This window comes from Muscardinus avellanarius, assembly GCF_963383645.1.
Source record: "Muscardinus avellanarius genome assembly, chromosome: 16".
NCBI classification, from domain to species: Eukaryota; Metazoa; Chordata; class Mammalia; order Rodentia; family Gliridae; genus Muscardinus; species Muscardinus avellanarius.
Window position 1 is genome coordinate 33,719,794 of NC_137802.1, and position 27,889 is coordinate 33,747,682.

Consider the following 27,889-nt stretch of genomic DNA (forward strand, 5'->3'; position numbering starts at 1 on the left):
ATTTGTTTTTGGCACCAGGTATTGAACCCAGGGGCTGAGCAACACCCTAGCCCTGTTTTAATTTTGGTTTTGAAACAGGATCCTACCCAGTTAAGGACTGCGTCACTGAGACTGGAGACAAACCTTTGATCTTCCATAGGCATGTGCCACAGTGTCCAGCTAATCTAAGACTTTTTTTTTTTTTTTGTAGGTCTTAAGAGGGAACCCAGAGGCATTTGACCTCCAAGCTACACCCCTTGCCCTAATTTTTTTATTCTTTATTTTGAAACAGGGTCTCACTAAGTTGCAGTGGGCCTCACTAAGTAGCTGAGGCTGTCCGCAAACCGTGATCCTCCTGTCTCTGCCTCCCAAATGCTGGGATTACAAGACTTTTGATTCTCCTTCCAGGGATAGTGAGAAACGAACACTGATGCCTTAGGATACGGATGTCATATGAGAAAAATAAAATCAAGCTGGGTTTGGTGGTACAACATGTAATCCAGTAATTGGAAGGTGGAGAGAGGAGGATGGAAGGTTCAAAGCCAGCCTTGGCAATTGAGCAAGGCTCTCAGCAACCCAGTGAGACTTTTTTTCCAAATAAGAAATTTAAAAAATTTTTTCCAAATAAGAATTTTAAAAATCAGGTGGGGGGTATAGGTTGGAGATAGAATGCCTTTGGGTTCAACCTCCAGTACCCCCCAAAATTATATTGTGTGCATAGTCCATATAAATCATGAAATCACTTAGTAAAGCTGGGTGTGATGATGCAGTTGTAATACCAGTAAGTATTTGGGAGGTAGGGAAGAGGATCACAGGTTCATGGCCAGCCTCAGTAACTTAGCAAGGCCTTCAGCAACATAATGAAACCTGTTTCAAAATGTAATAGGAGGCCGGGCGTGGTGGCGCACACTTGTCATCCCAGTACTTGGGAGGCTGAGACAGGAGGATCGCACAGGTTCAAAGCCAGCCTCAGCTACTTTCTGAGGCTCAGCAACTTAGTGAGGCTCTGTTTAGCCCAAAGGTAGAAAAGCCCCTGGGTTCCACCCCAGTACCACAAAAAAAAAAAAAGACTAGAGAGAGAGAGTGTGTGTGTGTGTGTGTGTGTGTGTGTGTGTGTGTGTGTGTCTTGCAGCTCACCTTTGTCCCACACATTGGACAGTTGGTTCTACCCCAGTGACCCTTTAGGTGGGCCTTCGTGTCACTCTATTCGATCGCTGAGCCCTTTCACTGGGGTCCACTGTCTTTCCCACACTCCTGCCTCTACCTAGCTGGGAACTGGAGCCCTGCCAGGGCTTGGGGAGCCAGCCCCCCGAGGCTCACTTCCTCCCCCACTCTTTGGTGGCTTTTTATTTTTTTTTTTCGGGTCTGGGGATAGAACCCAGGGGCATTCGACCATCGAGCTACACCCCCTGCCGTATTTTTTATTCTTTGTTTTGAAACAGGGTCTCACAGGGTCTCACTGAGTTGCAGAGAGCCTCACCTAAAGAGGCTGTCCGCGAACCGCGATCCTCCTGTCTGGCAAGCGCTGGGACTGCAAGCGTGCGCCACCACGCCGGGGCCCTGGTGGCTTTTTATTTTTTTTTTATTTTTTTTTTTTATTTTTTTGTGGTACTTGGGGTGGAACCCAGAGGCTTTCTACCCCCAGGCTATACTCCCAGACCTATTTTTGGAAACAGGGTCTCACTAAGTTACTGAGCGCCTCACTAAGTTGCTGAGGCTGGCTTCGAACCTGTGCGATCCTCCTGTCTCAGTCTCCCAAGGGCGGGGATTACCAGCGTGCGCCTCCACGCCCGGCTTCCCTGGTGGCTTTTTAAAGGGGGTTAAAACACCCTTCTACCACATGTCGGTGTCTGAAGTGACACCCCTGTTTAAACTGAGTAAATGAACGAATGTATGCACACCTAAGTCTGTGTCCGCAACGATACCTCACCCAAAGCCGCCAGAGTCCGATGCCCTTAAGACCCTTTCCCTGCCGCCCGCCGCAGCCGCGCCCGGGCCTCTCACCCCACCCCGGGGCAGGTGCGGGAGGGTGGTCGTCCGGGCTCCCGCCGCGCCGCGGACCCGGCTGCCGGTCACTTCCGCCTCGGAGGCACTTCCGGCGGCGCGCGCGCGCTTCCGGTTCGGCCGCGCTCCTGGCTGCGCGTCCCGCCGGCAGCTCGGACCCCGGCCGGGCCCTGCCGGGGCGATGAGGCCCGCCGAGCCCCGCCGCCGAGCCGCGCGGTCCCCGCTGCGGAGGCGCCGTGCCGCTCTCGCTCCGCCCTGGCGGAGCCGCCGCCGGCCACGTGCGCCCGCCCGGTGCCCCGCCCCAGGGGAGGGCCCGCCGCCCGCGCTCGGCTCCCGGCCTCGCTCCCGCCCCCTCCCCGCCCCGCCCGCTCTTCCCGCCGCCTCGCCGCCCGCCCGCCCTTCCAGTCGGTCCCGGCGGGTCTGCGTGCTGGGCGGTCGGGCCGTGGGACCGGTGAGTGCCACCCCCAACCCACATCCGAAGCCTCGGGCGACCCCGAAGGGGCAGGGTCTTTTGCTAACAGCGCTAAGAGGGGCATCTCCCCCTCTCCTCTCGAATTCGCGGTCTCCCCTCCCTCTTCCCTTTCTTTTCGATCCTCTCGAGTCCGAGGAGGAGGCAGCCCAGCTCTTGGCCCTTGCCCACAGGAAGGACCTTTCACGGTCACTTTCCACCTTGCTGGCGCGAGGCCAGGCGAGCCCGGCTAGCCGACTGGGGCCCGGTGCCTGCTTCTTTGCTTGCCCCGCGCAGGCACTGGGGAAGGGGCCGCTGGCCCTGGGAGGCATCGGGGGGCCGCGCCCTTGGCTGGGGTCATTTCTACCTTCCCGGGAAGGACACACTGTCTCCCTGCCAGGTGCTTCCGGAGCGGCATCCCAGCCCTGGGCACATCGCCCACACCAGGAGCCCGGGTTCCTGCGAGAACCTGGGGCGGAGCAAGACCCTTACCCAGCTCTTCCTGATGGGTCCCCTCCCTCTGTCCTTGGAGCTTAGAAAGAAACTGAGGCGGGGAAGGGGGAGGAGCTGGTGCTCAGGTTACCACTTGCCTGCACTGGGCGTTTTCACCCATTCATTACTCCCTTCTGCCCACGGTGGTCACACCCTTTTCAGAAATTCTTAGTTGGTAACCGCGAACTGAGGGAGCTGTAGCTGTAGCTGAACTGGAGAAAACTGCTCCGATCTGACTTGACTTCAGCTGGGCGCTGACGCTGCATGGTAATAACCAACATTTGCTAAGTGCTGGCAAAGGTACCTACGCATTTGAACTTTAATTTAGTGCTTTGAGGTCTAGATATTGGATATTACATTTTGCAAATTAAAAAGAAATAATTAAGGCTTAGCTCTTGTGACCTGCGGTAGGGAAGTTGTGAGCTGTGGATTTCAACCTCACTGCCTATTGTACTCCTCCAGCAGACATCTCTTTCAAGATGCAAGTCCAGTTGAGGGAATTTTGTTCTAGAGACTTCTGCCTGGTCATCCCTTGAATGGGGTCCAGTCAAGTGTCCAGAGTGGAGGTATCTGACACAGTCCTGATATCCTCTTCCTGAATTATTCTTTCCCAGTTTCCCCAGAAGTCCCTACCCCTGGGTTCCTTAAAAACTGAATATAGCCGGGTGTGGAGGCACACGCTTGTAATCCCCGCGCTTGGGAGGCTGAGACAGGAGGATCGCACAGGTTCGAAGCCAGCCTCAGCTACTTAGTGAGGCTCTCAGCAACTTAGTGAGACCCTGTTTCCAAATAAAATAGAAAATAGGTCTGGGAGTGTGACCCAGAGGTAGAAAGCCCCTGGGTTCTACCCCGAGTACCACCAAAAAAAAAAAAAAAAAAAAAAAACCTGAATATATTCATAGCCTTAAGAAGTCTCTACCAGGGTTAACTTTTTTTTTTGGGGGGGGGGAGTGGAACCCAGGGGCATTCGACCTCTAAGCTACACCCCTGCCCTATTTTTATTCTGTATTTTGAAAGCGGTCTCACTGAGTTGCTGAGGGCCTTGTTAATTAGCTGAGGCTGTCCGCGAACCGTGATCCTCCAGGTCTCAGCCTCCCGAATGCTGGGATTACAAGCGTGGGCCACCACACCGACTCTTCTTTTCTCTCTCTTTTTTTTTTTTTTTTTTTTTGTGTGTGGTGGTACTGGGAATGGAACCCAGGGGCTTTTCTACCTCCCAGACCTATTTTATACTTTACTTGGAAACAGGGTCTCACTAAGTTGCTGAGAGCCTCACTAAATAGCTGAGGCTGGCTTCGAACCTGTGCGATCCTCCTGTCTCAGCCTCCCAAGCCCTGGAATTACAAGCGTGCACCACCACACCCCGCTGAGTTAACCCATTTCTGATGCCCCTCGTCCTCAGGTTGGAGGAGGTGTAGAGGCCTGGAAAATTCCACATCGAGGGTCACTTTCAAAGACTGGCCTCTGCCCAGTCTCAACCCTCTCACCCCCCAAAACACTTCCAGATGGATTTCCCCTCTCCTGAATCTCACCTTAAAGTCGACATTGATTCCACATGAGTTCTATTTGATTAACACCTACCAGTGGAGTATCAACCCATAGTTCTAGTGCTAACATTTACCCTCAATAAATATTCAGATTGTACTTGGTATGGTGCTTTCAAACCATGACTTCATTGACCTTCACAACCATTTCTTAGACTTAGATTTAACTATCCCCATTTCCAGGGTAGGCAGTATCACTTACACAAGATCACACACCTAGTGAATGGCTGAACTATGATTTCCCTCCCATACAACAGCTTTTCTGAAGCATCAAGAGTTGACTTCAGCCACCTTGCTACGCTGAAATAGGATAGTTCCCTCTAGTGGAGAGGATAGGCGTGAGGTTCTCATCACCCCAGTGTCTTCATCCTCCATGGCATACTGACCCAGAAAATTGATAGCCCCACCCCAACTCTAACCCTAAAGCTCTAATAAAACTGGCCCTGGCTACAGGGAAGTTTTACTACATGGGAAGCTTCAAAAAATAGCCCAGGGTACCTCTGGAGGCTCTCATCAAAGTTTCCCCTGTTCCATAATTGGCAAGGGAAAGGACAGACTCTCACTGTCTGCGCAGGCCTGCCCTGCTTCTCATTGTGGTTCCCCCTGCTTGGGAGAAATAAAAGTGAGTCACCCTGGAGAAACCTGCCTTTATGTGTGGTCCTTGTCTTATCTCTCAGGCCACAGGCTCTGGGATGCCTCATCTGAAATTCTTCTGGATCTGAGCCCTTTGTCAGAGCCATGCTGGTGACCCCTTGACCTGATGGATAGCACTCCTTTGCCTGTGCCCCAGAGCCCCAGCCCATCACATCGAAGCAGCATGCTCCAGCAGGTAAACCCTCAGCCTTACGTAACCAAGGCCCTCAAGCACCTGAGGCACCTTCCCATCTCTTGCTTACCCAAAGGAAGGTTCTACCGCCCTGACCTGGAAAAACAAGGACTTCTTAAAGCTCTTTTTTCCTCCAGTACTCCTCCTGATAACTTACTTAAATCTCTGCTGTTGGATTTTTAGTTCTTTTCCTTAAATGGGGAAGATGGGATAGGCCTCTGCTTCTGTCAGCCCTCACCTACAGGGTTTCATATCACCCTTCACTGTGGAGCTGTCTTATACTTGTATCATTTTTCATATGTAGCTCCCGATCCAGAGAGTACGCCAGTATATATTTGCCAAAATGTTTTACTAAGTGTTGCCCAGCACTGGGCTGAAGCAGATGTTCAAAGTGGTACCTGTCGCTAGGCGTGGTGGTGCACACAAGTAATCCCAGTACTTGGGAGGCTAAGACAAGAGGATCGCAGTTCCAGACCAGCCTCAGCAACTCAGTGAGGCCCTAAGCAACTTACTGTTCTGAAATAAAAAATAAAATGGGACTGGGGCTGTAGCTCAAAGGGAGAAGGCCATGGTTCAATCCCTAGAACCACAAAAAAGGAAGGAAGGAAACCAACAAACTAGCAATGGCTTAAAGAGGTTAAATCACCCAGGCTCATAGAGCTGATAACTACATAAGTGAGATGTGAAGCCAGCCAGACTGATTGTTGAGGGCTGTTCTCTTTCTAGCCCATAGGCTCCCTCCCGTATCAGCTGCAGCTGGTCTGAGTCCTCACTCTCATGGCCCTCATGCTGTTCCCCTAGGTGAATGGCCGCAGTTCAGACCCTGATGACCAAAGCAGGGTATCCTTTGGGGAAGGCCTGCAGGAGTTCCTGGGCAGGGAGGCCCCGCTGCACCAGCTGGATGACCTCACCCAGGTGAATCCTGTGACGCTGGAGACAGGTACAGCCCTCTCCTCTAGAGTGCATGTTCAAGAAGAGGGTGCACTGAGCATGCCCAGCACTCAGACAAGGCAGGCAAGGCTCCTCTTGGCCTGCAGCCAGCTGAGCTGCTTCAGTCCTCTGCCCAAGGGACTGGGCAGCTGCACCTGGGCTCCCAAGGGCAGGCTTTACTCCAGATTTGGGGCTCATCTTAATTAGATCTTGGTAGCTATTCATCTGGGAGCTACTGGAATCTAATGGCACTTGGCTAATTGCAGAGGGAGAGCTATTAGGTGGCTCTGTGTGTGGTTTTTGTCTATTTGAGGCCAACTTTGCTAAAGGTATCTTTATTTCAGTCCTGAGATGCCTGCAGGCCCGGTACATGACAGACACGTTCTATACCAATGCTGGATGCACCCTGGTAGCCCTGAACCCCTTCAAGCCCATCCCTCAGCTCTATTCACCAGAGCTGATGAGAGAATACCATGCCGCTTCTCAACCCCAGGTAAGGTTTGGGTGTTTCCTGTGGCTCCAGGGGTCCTCGCTGCTTCCCCATCTATTTACCAGTCATGGGTCATTCCGAACTAGATGCCATAGCCCTGCCCAATAGACCAGGAATTTGGTCACATAGCTGGGTGTGGTGGTGGTGCATGTTTGTAATCCCATTACTTGGGAAGCTGAGACAGGAAGATCTCAAGTTCTTGGCCAGCCTTAGCAACTTAGGCCATCTGCAATTCAGTGAGACCCTGTTTCAAAATAAAAAGAATAAAATAATGTCTGGAAATGTAGCTTGGAGGTAGGATGCCACTGAGTTCCATTCCCAGTACCGCCAAAAAAAAAAAAAAAAAAAAAAAGAATTTTGACCACATAATAGAAGGTGCAAAGTAGGGGATAAATATTTAGCTGGGTTTGGAACCTAAAATAGGGACATAGCCCAAGGGATTTTTTTTCTTGTTTCTTAATTATGGATTTATTTATAGAAAAAGATTTGCAAAGGTAAAAATAAAATTAAATGCAATAAGGATTACCCTAGAAAATTCAGAACATGTTTATCTCTACTGAGAAGAATAGATTGTTCTTCTAAGAAGAGAATGAATTATTCGGGGGACAGGTGGCAGTATTGGTGCAGGCAGGAAATGGCCTTGTTAAAATGTGTTCAGGAGAACTGGAGCAGACTCCCTGGTAGGAGAGATGAGGCAGATGAGGGTGGGAAGGTGAGAGGCAGCTGTTGGAGAAGGCACTGAAGCCCCCAGGCCAAGTCTACATGTCCACCACTTCTGGTCTGTCCTGAGAGCCACTATCTCACCCTCTGTCTTGCCTCCTCAAAAGCAAAAGCCGAGTCATGGTCCCCTCCATTTTCCCAGTGCTCAGTTTGATGCCCAGTACGTCAAGGACAGTTAATATTCGTTAAGGGAAAGGAGGTTCATGGCTTTGGAATTCAATTCCTGTGGCTGTATACTTGCTGAGTGGCCTAGGAAGGTTATTTAACTCCTCTGAACCTCAGATGCCTCATCTATAACATGTTAGTAGCTGGGCATGGTAGTGCACACCTATAATCTCAGTACTTGGGAGTCTAAGGCAGGAGAATTCCAGGTTCCAGACCAGCCTCAGCAATAGCGAGACTCTCAGTGACCTAATAAGACCCTGTTTCAAAATAAATAATAAAAAGAGCTAAGGCTATAGCCTAGAGGTGGAATGCCCCTGAATTCAATCTCCAGTACCACATACACAAAAAATACACATTTAAAAATGATAATAATATTAACTATCCATCTTTATTTTTGCAAAGACTTCTTAGGCAGTAACCTGGAAGAAAAATTTTTATAGACTGCAAAATACAGTAACATTAAATAACTAGTAGCAAGGTAAGACAGGAGTGTAATGTGTAGATGTGTAATGTGTTGAAGTCAGCACTGTCTCTAAGCTGACAAGATAAGTGAAGGCACCATAGAAGTTCACAGTTGGAGCTGGGTGTGGTGGCACATTGCTTGTAATTCCACCTACTCTGGACACCGAGGCAGGAAGATCACAAGTTCGAGGCCAGCCTGAACAACTTAGTAAGGCCCTGTCTCAGAATAAAAAAGGGCTGGGGATGTAGGTCAGAGGAAGAACACTCCTGAGTTCAATTTCTAGTACCCCACCCCCCAAAAAATAGTCCCTCTGTTGGGCCTAACACTTATATCCAGGAAGTTTTTCTGGAGGAAACATCTTGGCATTTTCCCCATGCCATCACTGGATCAACCGCTCCTCAAAAACAGGTGTTCCCTCGCGTGACCATTTGCTCTTTGGTGTTTCAGAAACTGAAGCCCCATATCTTCACTGTGGGTGAACAGACTTACAGGAATGTCAAGAGCCTGATAGAGCCGGTCAACCAATCCATTGTGGTCAGTGGAGAGAGTGGTGCTGGGAAGGTAGGAGGCCGCTTTCCCGCCCTGTCATGGGCTGGGCAGGCAGAGAGGCAGGGTCATTCCATGTGGAGTTGTGCTGCCTAGTCATTCGCAGCCAGGCTGGTCACAGCAGAGTCCATGCACCATGGTGGACATGCACTTGCCAGAAATCAAGAGACAGGGTTCCAGTGCGTTCCTCTTTCTCATCAAAGTTCTCTGCCAACTCTGCTCTCTCTGGAAACAAGTCAGCTGTTGGGTATTCAAGCCAATCCCCAGTACTGCATTAAAAAAAACAAACACCTCTTCAGCCAGGCGTGGTGCCACATGTCTTTAATCTCAGTACAGAGGAGGCTAAGACAGGATTGCAGGCTTGAGGCTAGCCTCAGAAATTTAGCAAGGCTCTCAACAACTTAGACCCTATTTCTAAATAAAAAAATAAAATAGGGCTGGGACATAGCTCTGAGGTAAAACACTCCTGGGTTGAGTCCCGGTAATACACACACACACACACACACACAAACAGATCAGGAGTTTGGCACTTCTGTACCCCAGGTCCCCTCGTTTCTTAGTGCATCCTCTGGAGCTGGGAGAAGTAGAGATGCACACCCCCATTTCACAGATGTACCATGCCAACAGTTGAATTCAGTATTCATCCCTTTGGCTAGTAATACACATGGTGGCAAAGAGACCCCAGGTGGGTGCCACTCCCTCATGCAGGCTCCTACTGGGAGGGGATGTGGCATCAACCCCATGGGGCATTTCTGCTGCAGACATGGACATCCCGCTGCCTGATGAAGTTCTATGCAGTAGTGACCACCTCACCCAGTTGCTGGGAGAACCACAAGACCGCAGAGAGAATCGAGCAGCGGATCCTGAACTCCAACCCTGTCATGGAAGCTTTTGGTGAGCTCAGCATCCTCTGCCCTGGACCTCTGTTCCACTTCCTCTGGGATTTGCCCTTTCAGTGTGTGGGGCACTGCCTTGAGCCCCAGCTTTTTCCCAGGTCCCCCTCAGCCTCTTCCTGTTGAAGGTGATGTCATGTGGTCCTCTGCTTACCTTCAGCCTAGGCGCATGCAGCAGCGGTACTGGAGAGGCCGTGCTGGCTCATCTAGTCCAAACCCTAGCTTTCCATTCAGTTTCCTGATGGCTCAAACATTTGTCAAGGATGCATAGCTGCTACTATCTACTTTGGGACTGGAGCAATACAAAGCCAATGATGACAGCTTGCTTTTTACCTCACCCCTCAAAGTTCCAGTCGGGCATGGTAGCACATGCCCATAATCCCAGTATTTAGGAGGCTGAGACAGGAGGATTTCAGGTTTGAGGCCAGCCTTGGTAACTTAGCGAAGCTCTCAGCAACTTAGACCTTGTTTCAAAATAAAAAATAAAATACGGCTAGGTGTGTAATTCAGAGGTGAAGCACCCCTGGATTCCATCCCTAGCACTACAGGGGGGGAAAAAGTTCCTGTCCAGGAAGTCCTTCCAACTCTCCTGCATCATGCTTGCTAATGATTGAGTGCTTGCTCCCTAGTACTGTCCCCAGTGACATGGAAACCCGCAAAGAGGCCTTGAGGATAGGGACACGGCGCCCTGCAGACCCGTTGCTCCCTAGCCCAAGGCTCTAATCCCAGGGGAGTTCTATAAAGGGTGTGATCTGCAGGGAATGCATGCACGCTGAGGAATAACAACAGCAGTCGCTTTGGGAAGTTCATCCAGCTCCAGCTCAACAGGTAATCACTGCTGCCGCCCTGGCCCAGGGAGAGCATGGGGGGCATTGAGGCAGTCGCTGGCCCCAGGCACCCTCATGGCCTGCACATGTATGGCACTCTTTAGAATCAGTGAGCTCAGAAGTGGTCTGTGAACATAGAGAACCACAGCTACTCTGACCTTAGACACCATGGAGCACTGTTCTTGTCATGGCCTGAGGGTTCCTTCTGGCCTCTACCTTTGCTTAGGGACTTGGAATTAAATTACCACCTCTTTGGGCCATAACCCTAAGCTCAAAGCCAGGACCTCTCCTGCCTTGGGGTGGGGTGCTCCTGCCTTGGGATAGGGTGCTTCCTAGTGGTCCCAACCCACTAAGTGGAAGAGCTTGGCAGGGAGTTGCTGGGTGGCAGTCTGGCACAATTAGTGCTATCCCTTGCTGTGTCGTGTGGAGTTGATGGGGACTCATGGACTCCTACCTGTGTGCCAGGGCCCAGCAGATGATGGGAGCTGCGGTCCAGACCTACCTCCTAGAGAAAACCCGCGTGGCCTGCCAGGCCTCCAGTGAAAGGAACTTCCACATCTTCTACCAGGTCCGTTAGGGGGGAGTCAGTGCCCAGATACAGGGCAGAGATGGATCTTTGTCTCTAAGCCCCTAGAATCCTCCATGCCTGGCCCCTTAGCCTGGCTCAGCACTGCTGCTGCTTTCGCCTATAAACTTCTTTACCCTTCCCCCTACCCTGTACTGGTAATTGAACCCAGGGATATCCACCACAGAGCTATACCCCTAGCCTTTTTGCTTATTTATTATTAATATTAGTGGGGGGGGGTACTGGGGGATTGGTTATTCTACCTCCAAACTACACTCCCAGACGTGTGTGTGTGTGTGTGTGATGGAATCCAGGGCCTTCTACCTCTGGGCTATACTCCGAGACCTGCTTTATATTTTTTATTTGGAAACAGTCTCACTAAGTTGCTGAGAGCCTCACTAAGTAGCTGAGGCTAAGTTGAGACAGGAGGGTCCAGGTTCACAGACAGGCTCAGCTACTTAGTTAGGCCCTTTGCAACTCAGTGAGACCCTGTTTCAAAGTAAAGAATAAAAACATTGGGCTGGGGGTACAGCTCAGAGGTCAAATGCCCCTTGGTTCTATCCCCAGTACCAAAATAAATAAATAAATAAAAGTAGCTGAGGCTGGCTTTGAACCTGCACGATTCTCCTGTCTCAGCCTCTCAAGTACTGGGATTACACAATGCCCAGCTCCCAGCCCTATTTTTATTATTTATTTTGAAACAGGGTCTCACTGAGTAGCTAAGGCCATCTTCCTGTCTCAGCCTCACACATACTGGGATTACAAGCGTGTGCCACCATTCCCAGCTCAGCCCAATTTGTGTGTGTGTGTGTGTGTGTGTGTGTGTGTGTGTGTGTGTGTGTGTGTGTCTGGTATGGGGGGGTTGAATCCAGGGGCATTCTATCTCCAAGCTACATCCCCAGACCTGTTTTTAATTCTTTTTTTGAAACAGGGTCTCCCTAAGTTGCTGAGGGCCTCACTAAGTAGTTGAAGCTGTCCATGAACCCGGATCCTCATGTCTTCGCCTCCCAAGTACCGGGATCACAAGCATGGGCCACCACGCCTGGCTCCAATTTTGATTGATTGATTGATTGATTGATTGATTGATTTTGCGGTACTGGGGATGGAACCCAGGGGGATTCTACCTCCAAGCCACAACCTCAGACCTATTTTTTTTTTTTTTTGTACCGGGGGTGGAACTCAGGGGCTTTTCTACCTCCAGGCTATACTCCCAGACCTTTTTTATACTTTATTTGGAAACAGGGTTTCACTAAGTTACTGAGAGCCTCACTAAGGCTGGCTTTGAACCTGTGCGCTCCTCCTGTCTCAGCCTCCCAAGCGCAGGGATTACAAGCGTGTGCCACCACGCCCGGCTTCTATTTTTTATTCTTTATTTTGAAAAAAGGTCTCACTAATGCAGAGGGCCTAAGTAGCTGAGGCTGTCGTTGAATCACGATCCTCCTGTCTCAGCCTCCCAAATATTGGGATTACAAGTGTGTATCGCCACACCCGGCTTTGCTTCTACTTTTGTCCCCATGTGTGCCCTGGGCTCACGTCAGGGACCCCAGTCTTAGGACGTTGCTGCCATTTCTCACTCCTCTCAGCCCAAGGCCTATGGAGGCCTGGGCTTTTCTCACACCCTAGTTGAGCCAGCTCCTCCTTCCCTCCCCACAGATCTACAAAGGAGCCAATGAGGCTGAGAGGCTCCAGTGGCACCTCCCCAAGGGAGCCATCTTCTCCTGGCTGCCCAACGCAGAGAGGCCTTTGGAAGGTAAGGGGAGCCTTGCCTAGCACACTGGACAGGCCCAGTGGTACGAGTTCACCCTCCCTGCACCGGGCCTGCTCCCTCACCCCTGCTGCTCCTAGTAACCGTTGGGCTATGGCGTGGGTTGTTTTCCAGAGGATTGCTTTGAGGTGACCAGAGAGGCCATGCTGCATTTGGGCATTGACACTCCCACCCAGAGCAATGTCTTTAAGGTCAGAAAGAAAGCCATGCTGCTCATATTTGGCAGAGGTGATGGGGCCCCTGCCACAGCTCGTACCCTGGACTTGTCGCTCTGCTTCTCCCTGAGTATCTAGGACTTTACATGCACAAACCTTACAAGTCATGTTTGCATCTCTAAGCCCACTGGTTTTTCCAACAAGAGGGCTACATGGGGTGGGCTGACAGCAGGGACGGGGAAGCCACAGCGGGGAGATGGCAGCGCAGAAGAAGTTGACTGCTTCCAGGTGTTGCTCAGGCAAGGGCAGCCCTGAAAGAGTGTGTCCTCAGGCTTGAGATGAGATTTAATTCTCCCAGCCCTGCCTGTGCTGTGGGTCGTCCCAGCACGTACCTCTTAGGGTGTTGAAAAGATTGAAGTGATGCATGTGACTCTCATGGAATCGTGTCTGGCAGAGATGGGCACAGCTCTCGAGGCTCCTCCCACTTGTCCTCCTACACTCAACCCTCCCTTTCTGTGCCCTCAGGTCCTAGCTGGGCTGCTGCACCTGGGCAACATCCGGTTTGCTGCCTCAGAGGACGAAGCCCAGCCTTGCCAGCCGATGGAGGATGCCAAGCGTGAGAGCGAGGATGGGGAGCGGGTGGGCAACATGAGCTTAGGTGGGAGACTGGGAGGCATTTTCAGTCGCTGCCCTTGGTTGAGCTGTCTGCTCCAGGGATGCATCTAGGTAGTGTATTCCTTAACCCTGCTCCGGTGAGGTGAACACTGTCATCTCCATCGTGCAGACGATGAGCCGAGTCAAAGGGTTTAAAAATGATTCGTCCCACTCTTGGCAGCGTGGGCTAGGACATAGGGGTCTGGGTTCAAGTGCCCACTCTGCCACTCAGCGGAGCCTTTTGGCCAGTCTCTGCCCATCAGAACCTAGGTTTCCTATTGTCCAGTTGGGGGAGTCATGGTTCCACTGTGAGGACTTCATAAAGCCTCAGGAGGACTGTTGAGATGGAGGACAATTTGCCTAAGGAAGATTTGCCCCTCCCAGGCTCTGTCAGGACGTCAGCCTCGCTGTTGCAGCTCTCAGAGGACACGCTGCTGGAGACATTGCGGATTAGAACCATCAAGGCAGGCAGGCAGCAGCAGGTGTTCCGAAAGCCCTGCTCTCGAGCCGAGTGTGACACCCGCAGAGACTGTCTGGCCAAACTGATCTATGCACGGTGAGCAGCTACTCTGGGCCCTCCCCTCCCTATAGTTCTTGCCCTGTCTGGAGTTGAACTAGATGCCATGAGGCAGCAGGGCATGGCTTCCATGATTTTTCTTGAACAACACCCTTGGCCTGTTTCTGAGTACAGAGTGGAGAAGTTGCCATATTCTTAGCCTAAGGTCAGCTTGTTATTCAAGTACAGAGGCCTGCTTTGCCCTTGGCAGTAGGTGAGGATAACCGGCTCAGCTTTCTACTGCCAGGGGTGGCCCCAAAGGTGATCTCTGGTACCTTGTATGTTCCAGGTGCAGCTGGCCAAGTGAATAGGTTCCTCTGTCTCCCTGTACCCAGGTCCTTAGGCCTTATGTTCCTCACCTGGGGAGTTTGACCGGTGGTGTTAGACCCACAGGCCCAGCCCATCATGGGTGACACAGGGTACAGTAAGCAGGAGCCCAGCACAGTGGAAGGTGTGCTTCTGGCTTTTCCTGGTGTGTTGCGTGTGTTCCTCCAGCCTCTGGTCATGTGGTCAAGGATGGTGTCACCTTTGGCTCTGAGAACCTTCACAATGTCTTGTAAGGGCTTCCAGGGGCCCAGAATCCTTTGAGATTATAGGATGAATGTATGGATGTGTATGTGCTATGGGGCCATGGGCAGACTTCTATGTAGAGGGTCCTCTAACTTCCGTGAGCTTCTAAGTTCCAAGAGCCTGAGAAGCAATATTGAAGTAAAAGATCCATTGAGCTGAAAGTGGTCCTGGGATGAAGCCACTTCCTCAAAAGACTCAGGTATGCAGGGTGTGGTGGTTCACGCCTATAATCCCAGTACTTGGAGGCTCAGGAAAGGAAGAGCTCAGGTTCAAGGACAGCCTTGGCAAGTAGTGAAACTCTCATCAACTTAGACCCTGTTTCAAAATAAAAGAATAGGAGCCTAACATGGTGGCACATGCTTATAATCCCAGCATTTGCGGACAGCCTCAGCTACTACTTTAGTGAGGCCCTTTGCAACTCAGTGATAACTTGTTTCAAAATAAAGAATAAAAAATAGGGCTGGAGGTATAGCTCATGGGTAGAATGCCCTGGGCTCAATCGCCAGTACCAAAAAATAAAAAGACTCAAATATCACTGCCTCAAAGCAGTTGTGTGTGTGTTTCAAAAATAAAATCGAGCCAGGCGTGGTGGCCCACGCTTGTAATCCCAGCGCTTGGGAGGCTGAGACGAGAGAATTGTACAGGTTCGAAGCCAGCCTTAACTACTTAGTGAGGCTCTCAGCAACTTAGTGAGACCCTGTTTCCAAATAAAATATAAAATAGGTCTGGGAGTATAGCCCGGAGGTAGAAAGCCTCTAGGTTCTATCCCCAGTACTACAATAAATAAATAAATATTAAAAAGTGAATTGAATCCAGAAGCATTCTACCTCTGAGCTAATTTATTTTTTATTATTTATTTTTATTTTATTTTATTTTTTTGCGGGTCTAGGGATGGAACCCAGAGGCATTTGACCTCCGAGCTACACCCCATGCCCTATTTTTTATTCTTTATTTTGTAACAGTCTCACTAAGTTTCGGAGGGCCTAAGTAGCTGAGGCTGTCCGTGAACCATGATTCTCTGGCTCTTAATTTTATTTTGAAACAAAGTTTTGATAAGTTGCAAAGTCGTCCATGAACCTGAGATCCTCCTGTCTCAAACCTCCCAAGTACTGGAATTACAGGCATGCATCATTATGCCTGGCTAAGTTGATGGTTTTTAAAGCCTTTGCTTTACTGCAAAATAAGCAGATAAAGTATGGTGGTCAGAGTGAGCTCCTGACCACAGACATTTTTTTCTTTATTTATTTACTTGTTTATTTTTGGTTCACTGTAGTCATCTTAATGGGGTACAAGATGGTAGAGGCATAAATGCACACATCATTCATTTAGCCCTTCCCCAATTCCTACCCCATTCCCTCCCCCCACCACAGACTTTTGTTTTGTTTTGTTTTGTTTTGGTGGTACTGGGGTTCCTGGAAACCCTTCTACCTCCGGGCTATACTCCCAGACACTTATTTTTTATATTTTATTTGGAAACAGGGTTTCTTAAGCCAGCAAGCCTGGCTTCGAACCTGCGCGATCCTCCTGTCTCCACCTCCCAAGTGCAGGGATTACAAGCATGTGCCACCACGCCCGGCCACCACAGACATTTTATACACAAAATATCAGTCATTGCAACACTAGGTTCATTTATAGTATCTCAAATGGGCGTTTAAAGCCCATGTTGTAAAAAGAGAAGCCATTTACTGAGTTGAAAAAAGGTCCCATAACTGTAAGAAAAATTGTAAGGAGCTAAGCACAATGGCACATGCCTGTGATTCCAGCAACTTGTCAACTCAGGAGGCTAAAGGAGGATCACAAGTTCCAGACCAGCCTGGACAGTTTAGCAAGAGCCTGCTCAGTGGTAAAGCATCTCTGGCAGTCTCTAGTAGCACACACACGCACACAAATGTAAGGAAGAAAGCCCTGAACAGCAATGTGCTTGTCACCACCTCACACGGTAACCTCATCCTCTCAGGGCTGGAGATGGTTCCAGAGTGGAAGATGCCATTTTTGGCCTCAGGGGACTCTAGGCCACTTGGGCAGGACTGAGCTGGAGGATGTGGCAGGGCCTTGAGCTCCAGTCTCCAATGACAGATTCTGGGGGAGTTCCGTCAGTTTGGTTCTTGAGGAACCCCATGTAGGCCTGCCCGCTCTGGTTATAACTCCAACTGATGCAGGCCTGTGCATGTCTGGGAACACACGTGCCCAGAGTGACGTCAGCACTAGGTCAAGATGAGATGGGCAGGAAGCAGGAGAGGATTTAGCTTTTGTCCTGTTGGCCTCAGAACACGGCCCTTCAGCGACCGCCTCTCTTTTTGCCATCCTCAGGCCCAGCTCAGCCCTTCTTATCATGTTCTCTCTCTTTTCCTTAACAGGCTATTCGACTGGCTGGTGCTGGTCATCAACAGCAGCATCTGCGCAGACCCTGACTCATGGACCTCTTTCATAGGTAGCAGGGGCTCAGAAACTGAGCAGTAGAGCCCTAAGTGGGGAGGCAGGAGCCCTGGGTGCCCCACCAGACTCTGGCTGCCCTGTCCGCTCTTTGTACCTCATGTCCTGTCCATCTGCCAGTGTTTGGGTGAGATCTCTGCTCTCTACTGCCCACATCAACATCCCTGGCTCTCCAGACACTCCGGTTGTACCTTGTCTCTACGGGCCCCTTTTACCCAGAGACCCAGCTCCAATCCCAAAAGGATAGTGGGGAATGAGTGAAACCTGGATGGCGGGGCATGACAGGCAGCCTGGTTGTGACCCTGGTGGGCCGGTCAGGTAGGGGAGGAAGCAAAGCCAGGAGTTGTGAGTACAGTTCGCCCATGGGATGCTGGAGTTCTAAGCACCAACTAGGCTGGTGAGCTTGAGGCCTTCCATCCTGGATTTGACACTGAAAATGTTCCTGGGACCTGGTTTCCTCACAGGAGGGGCCTCTTGGGACCAGATGAGTCCAACTCAAAAGTGGGCCTGGTGCCCTGGGATGCAGTTTCTTTGGCTTTTCTGCCTGCTCCGAGGGGATGGGTGGCAGCAGGAACCGCCTGGGGTCAGGCAGAGCCCAGGGATGTGCTCACTCGAACTTGTCCCCAGACTGCCAAGAATGAGGCTCAGTAGTGCTTGCCCCCCTGGTCCCCGCCCCTACATGTCCTGTGCTTTCTCTCCCCTCCGCCCAGGCCTGCTGGATGTGTACGGGTTTGAGTCATTTCCTGACAACAGTCTGGAACAGTTGTGCATCAACTACGCCAATGAGAAGCTACAGCAGCACTTCGTGGCGCACTACCTCAGAGCGCAGCAGGTGCGGGCAGGCCGATCCCTCGCCCCTGTCCAGCCCCAGCCACTTCTGGACCATGAGTGCTTTGTTCCTCATTTTATTTTGGATAAGCAGTTATATATATGAGGGTCAACACAATGGGTTTTGTGTGTTTTTCTGGTGCTGGGGACAGAAGCCACGTCCTGGTACATGCTTGGCAGCTGCTCCCCCCGAGCCCATCCCCAGGTTCCCGTGCTGTGTGCTATGTTGTTCTTTACTTGATGCTGATCTAGAGCATGCTGCGGTGCTGAGGCCAGTGTGAATCGGGGCCTCCAGCTATCGCTTCTCTTCCACCTGCCCCGCTCTTGACCCTAGGAGGAATACACAGTCGAGGGCCTGGAGTGGTCGTTCGTCAGTTACCAGGACAACCAGAGCTGTCTGGATCTCCTCGAGGGGAGCCCTCTCAGCATCTGCTCCCTCATAAATGAGGTGGGGTCACTAGTGCACTGAGCCCCAGCTGGTCTTTGATGACTGTTCTGTGCTCGCTGTGCCTCTGTCCCCCCATCACCAAATGAGTTTGCTGCCACTTAAATTCTCTTTGGAACTCCAATGTCTGTGTGACAACTTTGCTGCCATGGGGGCCAGACGGTGGGAACGGTGAGGGATGTGGTGAGACCCTCCCTCGGCTTTGTGGCTTACTGCCCCCTCTGGTCCCACAGGAATGCCGCCTGAATCGGCCAAGCAGTGCAGCACAGCTCCAGACACGCATCGAGAGTGCCCTGACGGGCAGCCCCTGCCTGGGCCACAACAGGCTCAGCCGGGAGCCCAGCTTCGTCGTGGTGCATTATGCAGGGCCTGTGCGCTACCACACAGCAGGCCTGGTGGAGAAGAACAAGGTGAGAAACAGATGCCGACTCATGCTGAGTGTGCTTAGCAGTTTCCAGCCAAACATTCTTTCTCCCCCTGCGGATCCTCCCAGAATCCACGCTCGCCATCTTGGGCCTGCCAACCGTATGTGACCTGTGATACACTGGGCTCATTCACTGGTTGGCCAGTGGACATACTCCTTTCTTGGACTTGGGCTATGACCTCCCTAAAAGCCCTGACTTTTGGGGATCGGGTACACTGGGGACCAGACCTACGGACAACCCTGGGAAGCAGTCCATCTGCTCTCACCTTCCTTCCTTCCCTGTTCTCAATAGGACCCTGTCCCACCTGAACTGACGGGGCTCCTGCAGCAATCCCAGGACTCCCTGCTCACCGTGCTGTTTCCTACTAACCCCAAAGAGGAGGCCCAGGAGGAGCCCACTGGCCAGAGCAGGGCCCCTGCATTGACTGTGGTGTCCAAGTTCAAGGTGGGTCTGTTTGCTGTGGGCTGCTCAGTTTACTCAGCAGTCCCTGAAGTTCGTCAAGCGCCTCCCAGGGTTGGGGCTATTTGCTGGGGAGCTTTGGTGCACATCTTGTTGCACATCAAGCAATCATGGTCCCAGTCTTCGTGGGATTTTTACTACAGAAGACCAAGACAAGAAACAGAGCATGGGTGGTATCAGGTGTAAGGATGTCTTGGGGGAGTGGGCGCTCTGCTGATAGCGTGGTTACATGCCACCATGAGCAGGCCCTGTTCTCAGCTGGAAGGAGCTGTCACTTTTGTCAGTGTTGTTGCTCTCTGCTGCCTTGGTCCTTGCACATGCTGCTTCCCTTTCTGGGGTCTCTTGGCCACTGCCTTCAGCTCTCTCGCTCCCACCCCACTTTGCTTTGCTTGTTCTCATCCATCAAACTTCCACTTTCTCGTCACTCTGAGGAGGCGCACGACACCCCCAGATTGATGAGCACTTTCCTGCCCCTGCCCCAGCCCCAAGCACCCCTTAGACTGAGCTCTGATGGCAGCAGACTGCCCGGGAAATGGCCCAGGCACCACCTCCACCAGGCGCACACAGCAGGCTTCCTGGTGGCAAAGCTGCTTGGGTGAGTGGCAGGGTTATGACTGTTCTTTTTTAGGAGAGTGCTCTGGGGAGGAGTCGGGAGGAAGCTGAGACCAGATGCAGGCCAGTCACTGCTGCAGAGGGCCTCTGGAGAGGGGCAAGGAGCAGCAGGAGGTCAGGAGGGAGTGTGCTTTGAGAGCCTCCAGCGATGTCACCAGAACACGATTCTCCTGATCTTAGGACTAGGAAGGCTACCGGAGGCTACCCCAGGAGGCCCCAGTCCCCGCTAAGCCGAGCCTCTCCTCCCCATCCCCAGGCTTCCCTGGAGCAGCTCCTACAGGTCCTGCGCAGCACCACGCCCCACTACATTCGCTGTATCAAGCCCAACAGCCAGGGCCAGCCGCAGACCTTCTTCCAGGATGAGGTATGACGCTACTTTGTGCTGAGCTGCCCCTGGCCAGAGCTCTAGGGATGAAGGGCAGGCAGCCCCGGATGGAGCGCACAGGGTGTCTGGCTGGGCCTGACGTCAGGGAAGACGGCTCTGCTCTGGCAGGGTGGCCCTGTGCACGTGGCCTGTGTGCTGTGCAGTGGCCCCCGCAGAGGCCAGCCCAGGCCCTGGTGCACCGGTTCTCTGCTTGCCCAGCCACGAGAGGTGAGCCATGTGAGGCTAGATAGTCACCTGGTAGGTGTGGCCTTAAGGTTTTTAACCAGAACCCTGGCTGTAAAACCTGAGTTCAGATTCCACAAGAATCTTTATAATATGGCCTCTCGTGTGTGTGTGTGTGTGTGTGTGTGCGCGCGCGCGCGCGTGTGTAAGTTACTGGGGATTGAACTCACTGAGTCATTCTACCTTTGCGCTACACCCCCAGCCCCATTTTTTTTATTTGGAAATAGGGTCTCATTAGGTTTGAGTCTCACTAGCTGAGGCTGTCCTCAAACCTGCGATCCTCCTATCTCAGCCTCCATAGTACTGGGATTACAAGTGTGCACCCCCACTCCTGGCAAGAGTGGGAGTGTTTTAAGCTCCCTTGATTTGCTGCCCTGAGGAAAATATTCAAGAGAGCATGCAGCTTCATTCGGAGAGGGCCTGAGAGGAAGGGCAAAAAGCACCTCTGGCCTACAGGTGCCTACCCCAGCACCCCACCTTTGCAGGTCCTGAGCCAGCTGGAGGCCTGTGGCCTTGTAGAGACCATCCACATCAGTGCTGCTGGCTTCCCCAATCGGTAAGTGAGCCACGTCAACCCCAGGACAGGCCTGTGGCAGGGTGGGGCACAGGATGTCGGGCCAGACCAGATCCTGCCCAACCCAGAGGCCAAGAGCAAGAGGCAGGTGTGCAGAGGTCAGCCTGGACCTCCAGCAGCAGCACCTGGTCATTCACGCACTGTGCCCTGCTTTGGACCAGTACTGTTCCTGGTAAGACGATGGTGAAGAAGGAAGACCCGAGAGTCTGTTCTCCAGGCACACACTCCTGTGGAAACAAGGAAAATAACTGGGGCTAGGAAAGAAGTAACAGTGTTAGGTGAACTGACGGGAAGGGACCCTCAGCTTTTCAGGGACCCTCTAAGCAGCTCAGGTCTGCGGGAAGGGAGGGACTGTGAAGGCCTGCTGTGAGGACTTTGCCATTTGTCCTGAGTACAGAGGGAGGTGCTGGAAGTTAGGAGGGAGTGGTGTGATCTTCCTGATCTCAGAAGACCCCTGCTGCTGCGTGGTGTTGGGTGTAGGGTCCGTATAGAAGGGAGGAGGCTGCTGCAGGCATACAGAGGAGCCGTGGCCCAAAGGTGGCAGCAGCAAAAACTGGAGAGAAATGGGGGAAGTGAGTATGGCTTGTACCAGAAAGAACGGGGCTGCAGGTTGTGGTCAGGGCTCTGGGCAGTGAGCAGTCGCCTTCCCAAGCAGCTGGAAGGGCAGATCAGTTACTGAGTGCGTTGGTCTGGGGGGGCAGGTTGGACGGTGGCTGGGCTCGGCCCTTTGTGGGAGGCAGACTGTAAGCTCCCTATTAAGTGGTGACCTAGGCAGCGGCGTCCACGGCTTCCCACTGGGGACGCTGACGATCTCTCCCGAACTCATCCTGACTTGCAGAGTCGTTCATTTTCTCCCTCCTGCTTTGGCTTGCAGGGTCTCTCACCAAAACTTTGTGGAACGGTATGGGTTACTGAGAAGGCGCTATCCTCGCACACCCTCTGGCCCCCACAGCCCACATGCTGCCAAAAGGCGCTCTGGTGAGTGGGGCACACCTGAGTCACGGGTTCGCCCCAGGGTTCTGCACACCCACCCCTCTCAGGGCTGGGCTCAGAGGAGTCAGCATCGCCCTGCCCTAAGTCCTGGGGCTCAGTGGGGGAACAGACTCAAAAAGACAACCCGTGTGGAACGTGGGAAGGCAGAGCTGTGAACAGGATGCTGGGAGGGCTTCCTGGAGGACGTGGGTTTTAGGACAAACTGGGTCAGCCGAATGGAGAGCACTGCATATGACAAGTGATCTGAACAGAAGCAGGAGGCCGCAGTAAGGGGCTCCGGAACATGCAGTGTTGCTGGCTTATCAGGACGGCGGTGGTAGTGAGGCTGGGGCGATGGTCATCTAGTCAAGGGACCTAGGCTTCTATGTCTGGGCAGCTGAGTTGGCCCTGCAGGGGAACCAGGCCTCTCTAGAGACCACTTGGCCTCAGGAGGGTCTCAGGAGTGAGGCTACAAAGCTCCCCAAGTAGAAAGAAGCCAGGGATGTGTGGAAGGCATTGGTCAGCCTTGGTAAGCCTTGACAAGGTGTGGGGGAAGGAAGAGAAAAACTGCCTCAGTCCCGCCAGAGGGACAGCAAGCGGCTGACCAGAGCCGCGTCCTGGGCGTCGTCGGCATGGTACCTGAGCAAGCTGTGAGCTAGGGAAGGTCTGGCTGTTGGCATGTAGGTGTACATGAGACGGGGTGGTGAGGCCCCAGACGCAGCTGTTCCCCAGCCCAGAGCCACCCTAGGTCCGCAGGCCTCTTAAGGCAGGTCTGCTTTGCTCTTCTCCCCTCTGGGCTGTCTTGTCACTTGGCTTTCACTCTCTCTCTCCTTTCTTTTTTCTCTCTGTGGCTTGATCTGTTCTGTCTCTTGTCCAAAACCCTCTGGGCCCTGTTCAACTGTGCGGCTGTCTCTGCTCTCCAGCATCTGCTTGGGCAGCCTCTGTCTCCGGAGAGGTACCGGGCAGCTAAGGGTGGTCAGATCCATCAGGTAAACCCTCCTGCATGGGAACCAGCCCTGTGAGACAGGATGCTGGGAGGGGTGGGTCAGGGGCTTCCTGGGGGCCGTGGGGCCTTCACAGGACTGGGATTTATTGTTCTTTTCCCCACAAATGGCAGAAGAGTGAGGTCAGGGGCTGAGGGGGTGACCCCGCCGCATTGTGCAGCACTCAAGATGTTGGGGCCTTGGAAACAAGTGCTGGCTGTGTCGCCTGGATTTCCAGATTGGAAAGAGTTGCTCTTCCTGGCACTGTCCCCTTTGCCAACCTGTGCAAGGAGACCTATAGAGATGGAGGCTGCAGGACGCTCCAATGGCAAAGCCACAGTGGGGAGTCCAAGACTCTTCAGAACAGCCTGGATGCTGAGGGGCCAGAGCTCAAAAGGGGGAGAAGAACTGGCTAGAGATAAGAACAACAGGCAGCCAGGCGTGGGGTGCACATAATCCCAGTACTACTTAGTGAGGCCCTCCACAACTTAGTGAAACCTTGTTTCAAAACAAAGAATAAGTAGGGCTGGGGTATAACTTGGAGATAGAATACCCCTGGGTTTAATCCCCAGTACCACAAAAAAAAAAAAAAAAAAAAAGCAAGAGGCTTGGACTCTACCCAGGAGACCAAAGCCAGTTTAAGGCTACAGGAGCGGTGGCGATGAGCATGCTCTGATGGGGCCCATCTCCCACCCCAGCGCAGCCTGCACAAGCTGAGGAGGCCACACTACTGCAGCCTCTCCTCCAGGACATCCTCCACACTCTGCCAGCTCTAACACAGACAGCAGCTGCACCTGGTGGCCAGGCTGAGGCCGTGCCAGCCCCACTGCACTGTGGCAGGACCAAGGTGTTCCTGACCGACGTCATGGTTAGTGTGTTGGGGTGAGATTGCCGCACGCTCTCTGCAGGGTTTCCTGGGCCCTTCTTGGGGCAGGGGAAGAAAGGCTGGGGACCTCAGTGGATGCTCCTTCTCCCAGCTGGAGTTTCTGGAAAGCAGGCGTGCCCAGGTGCTAGAGCAGTGTGCCCGCTGCATCCAGTGTGGCTGGAGGCGGCACCGGCACCGGAAGCAGGAGAGGCAGAGGAGGGCTGCTGTGCTCATTCAAGCAGGTAGGTCGTTGGGGAGGTGCCTGTCGGCGACTGCATACACTTCACATGTACGTTTCCTTTGAACCTTGTTCATGGAGTGCCCGTGCACTAACACTGTGTCTCAGCCTCTAGAGATAGACAGCACTTTCCTAGGATGCTCTGGGAATTTAATTAAATGTATACCTTGTCCAGAGTTTCTCCAGTTCAGTGGGAACCAGATCATTCCACAAATAAGGTGCTCTATAAGTAGGGAAGGCTAAAAGTTTGCTTTCAATTCTTTCTCAGACCTGCATAGGTGTTTATGCCAATATCCCCTCCAACTCCCCTTGACAACTCAAATTATTACCTGTTGGGCTGCAGGGCTTGGGAAAAGGTAAACGTGATAGGATTTGATTCAGATGAAGTGTATGAAGTAACATATGCATAGCAGTCTTATTTGATAAGTCTTAGAAATATTAGAAACCCAAATGGTTGTCAGTGGTGGAGTCATAACTATGTCTGAGCTTGCAGCCCTTTTTTTTTTTTTTTTTTTTTTTTTTTTTTTGGTGGTGGTGTGGTACTGGGGGTGGAACCCAGGGGCTTTTCTACCTCCGGGCTATACTCCCAGACCTATTTTATATTTTATTTGGAATCAGGGTCTCACTAAGTTGCTGAGAACCTCGCTAAGTAGCTGAGGCTAGTTTCGACCTGTGCGATTCTCCTGTCTCAGCCTCCCAAGTGCTGGGATTACAGGTGCGCACCACCACGCCTGGCTTCCGGTCATTTTTATTTATTTTTTTATTTTTATTTTTTTATTTTTTTTTGGTGGTACTAGGGTGGAACCCAGAGGCTTTCTACCTCCAGGGTTCACTCCCAGACCTGTTTTATATTTTATTTGGAAACAGGGTCTCACTAAGTAGCCGAGACTGGCTTCGAACCTGTGCAATCCTCCTGTCTCAGCCTCTCAAGCACAGGGATTAATCAAGCGTGCGCCACCACGCCCAGCTCATTTTTAATTTTTAAATAGGGTCTCACAGGGTTGCTGAGGCTGGCCTCAAACCTTCTATCCTCCTGTCTCAAGCTCCCAAGTACTGAGATTAGACATTTAGTGGAAAACCACTTCCAGTGAGTCAACCTACAGATTAAGAATGTTCCCAGTGTTTGTGTGAAGAGGCACAAAAAACTCTAAGGAAATACCATAGAACTACCTAGGTTGGTGAGGTAACAGGCAATTTTTAAATTTGTCTTTACGTTCTTACGGTAGTATTTAATAGAATAACCATTCTCTGAATATAATTTTGCCAGAATTAGAATATGCTGGAATCTCAAGAGGAGATAAAAATACCTGCTCTCCAGTAGTTTTAGGTAGTGATGTTGTATCAGAGATTCATACAGTTAGCAAAACAATTGAAGCAAGCCGGGTGTGGTGGTGCGCGCTTGTAATCCCAGCATTTGGGAGGCTGAGACCAGAGGATTGCAGTTCACGGATCCTCGCTGGCTTAAGAGACCCTGTTTCCAAATTTAAAAAAATAGGTCTGGGAGTGTAGCCCGGAAGTAGAAAGGTTTCCAGGAACCCCAGTACCACCAAAAAAAAAAAAAAAAAAAAAAAAAATTAAGCAGTTTTTAAATTTGTGTTGCTAGGAATAGAACCCAGGACTTATGCTGGGTAAGAGCTCTACCACTGAGCTACACCCCAACCTGAGACAATTTTAAAAGGTACAGACAAGCTGGGCGTGGTGGCGCACACCTGTAATCCCAATACTTAGAGGCTGAGAGAGGAGGATCCAGGTTTGCTTGGAGATAGAATGCCTCTGGGCTCAATCCCTATTACTACCCAAAAAAAGGGGAAAAAAAGCCTTACTTTACATAGTAGCACGTGATAGCCACTCGTTTGGGTAAAACGTACATTTCACACAGCAGCTCTGGTGTTGCTGCAGAGCCGCGGCCAAGGGCTCTAATGAGCATTTTGTTCTCTGCTGTTTCTGGCAAACCTCTTAGCCATTCGTTCCTGGTTAACGCGGAAACACATCCAGAAGCTACACACAGCTGCTGCTGTTATCAAGCGCGCGTGGCAGAAGTGGAGGGTGAGTATGACGAACTGTCAGGGTGGGCACCACAGAGACCGCGGCACCAGGCAGACCTGGGCGGGACTGTGGGCTCAGCCACTGCGACGTCACTCTCAGGGTGGTTATGAAGGTAGAGTGGCATACTAAATTGTGGAAGCGTATGGGTTATCTCAGGAAGGCTGTTACCTTAAAAAGTAGCAGGCTAAGGCTAAAGCAGTTGCCTTGCTCTTGGGCATGTGGAACCAGTGTGAACTAGTTTTGGGCCACCAGCTGTTCAGAGCCAGGTGCCTTCAGTTCACCTTGTCAAGCTGATTTATTAAAAAGTTTGGCTGCCGGGTGTGGTGGCGCACACTTGTAATCCCAGTATTCGGGAGGCTGAGACCAGAGGATCGCAGTTTGTGGATAGCCTTAGCTACTTAGTGAGGCCCTTTGCAACTCAGACCCTGTTTCAAAATAAAGAATAAAAAATAGGGCAGGGGGTGTAGCTAGGAGGTCGAATGCCCCTGGGTTCTCCAGAACCGCAAAAAAAAAAAAAAAAAAAAAAAAAAAAAAAAAAAATTGGCTTCCATTTAGGATAACTAGAGAAATCTAAAGCCATAAAGGAATGTTTTCTCTTTAAGATAAGAATGGCACTCCTTGCTTCTAAAGAACTGGATGGTATGGAAGAGAAATACATTTCTCAAGCTCACAGTTTCCTGAGGTCCTCACCACTGCACCCAGTGCAAACCAAGGTCCAGGGGGCAATAATCCGCCTCTGGCCGCTGGGACTGGTCCTGGCCAACGCGACTGTGGGTACACGTGGCTTTCAGAGGAAACTGGTGGTCTGCGCCTGCCTCCAGCTTCCCTCGGGCAGCCTCAGTAGCTACAACGTCCAGACAGCGCAGCAGGACCAGGCTGGTGTCACGTCTATCCGGGCTCTGCCTCAGGTAGGTTGCCATGGGTGGCAGTCCTGCCTGCCAGCTCCAGGCTGCTCGCTCATGCCTCGCTGTGGAAGGCACAGGGCCCAGGCTCCTGGCTCTGCCCCATTCATGGGATGCACTTGGTGAAGGCACCTTATCTCAGTCTCCATTCTACACCTGGAAAACGGGCTAATGCTTAACCTACTCCATGGGGCCACAGCAAGGAGTACATGAACTTGACAAGGCAGCAACAATTCCCACACCAGAGAAATTACTGTGTGCCATACTCTATAAACTCAAGTGTGCATGAGCACCAACGAGTCTACAGTGCTCAGCTGTGAGCAGTCATGTGATGTTGATGCTTCTAGTTGCAGAGGGCCTCACTAAGTAGCTGGGGCTGTCCGCGATCCTCCTTTCTCAGCCTCCCAAATGCTGGGATCACAAATGTGCCAGCTCTGTCTTTTTATTCTAAAACAGCAACAGATTCCAGTCTTAGAATAGGACCTTTGCAACTCAATGAGACCCTTTTACAAGATAAAAAATAGGGCTAGGGGTATAGCTCAGAGGTAGAATGTCCCTGGGTTCCATCCCCAGTACCAAAAAGAAAACAGATTAATGAAATCCTGCTACTGCTGGGGCCCTCAGACCAGTACTTGTCCACACCTCACATTTCTAGGACTCACTCTGTGAGACACCTTTAGGCCCTGGCGCTCCTGGGAGCTAGAGCTGAGCTGCATCTCTCTTCCCCCTAGGGCTCAGTCAAGTTTCACTGCAGGAAGTCTCCACTGCGCTATGCCGACATCTGCCCTGAACCTGCGCCCCACAGTGTTACTGGACTTAATCAGATTCTGCTAGAAAGACACAGGCCAATCCACGTGTGACCTCTTCTCTCCCTCTAGACTCTCCTGGCTGGGTGAGCCTTGGTGCCT

The 27,889-nt window shown here is 51.8% G+C and overlaps 1 protein-coding gene across 1 annotated transcript; it reads left to right on the forward strand.

Annotated features, from left to right (window-relative positions):
* Positions 1-1,819: 1,819 nt before the first annotated feature.
* Positions 1,820-27,841, forward strand: MYO19 (myosin XIX; the record flags this gene model as incomplete). Its single annotated transcript, XM_080714027.1, has 25 exons — positions 1,820-1,834; positions 1,916-2,434; positions 6,095-6,233; positions 6,568-6,716; positions 8,509-8,622; positions 9,369-9,501; positions 10,259-10,328; positions 10,793-10,895; positions 12,546-12,642; positions 12,772-12,848; positions 13,338-13,470; positions 13,851-14,022; positions 16,950-17,023; positions 17,736-17,857; positions 18,188-18,301; positions 18,532-18,708; positions 19,015-19,167; positions 20,051-20,158; positions 20,887-20,957; positions 21,850-21,953; positions 23,629-23,798; positions 23,908-24,037; positions 25,994-26,079; positions 26,682-26,987; positions 27,713-27,841. The coding sequence occupies 25 exons, from the start codon at positions 1,820-1,822 to the stop codon at positions 27,839-27,841; spliced, it is 3,465 nt and encodes a 1,154-aa protein (XP_080570153.1).
* Between the last annotated feature and the right edge of the window lie 48 nt (positions 27,842-27,889).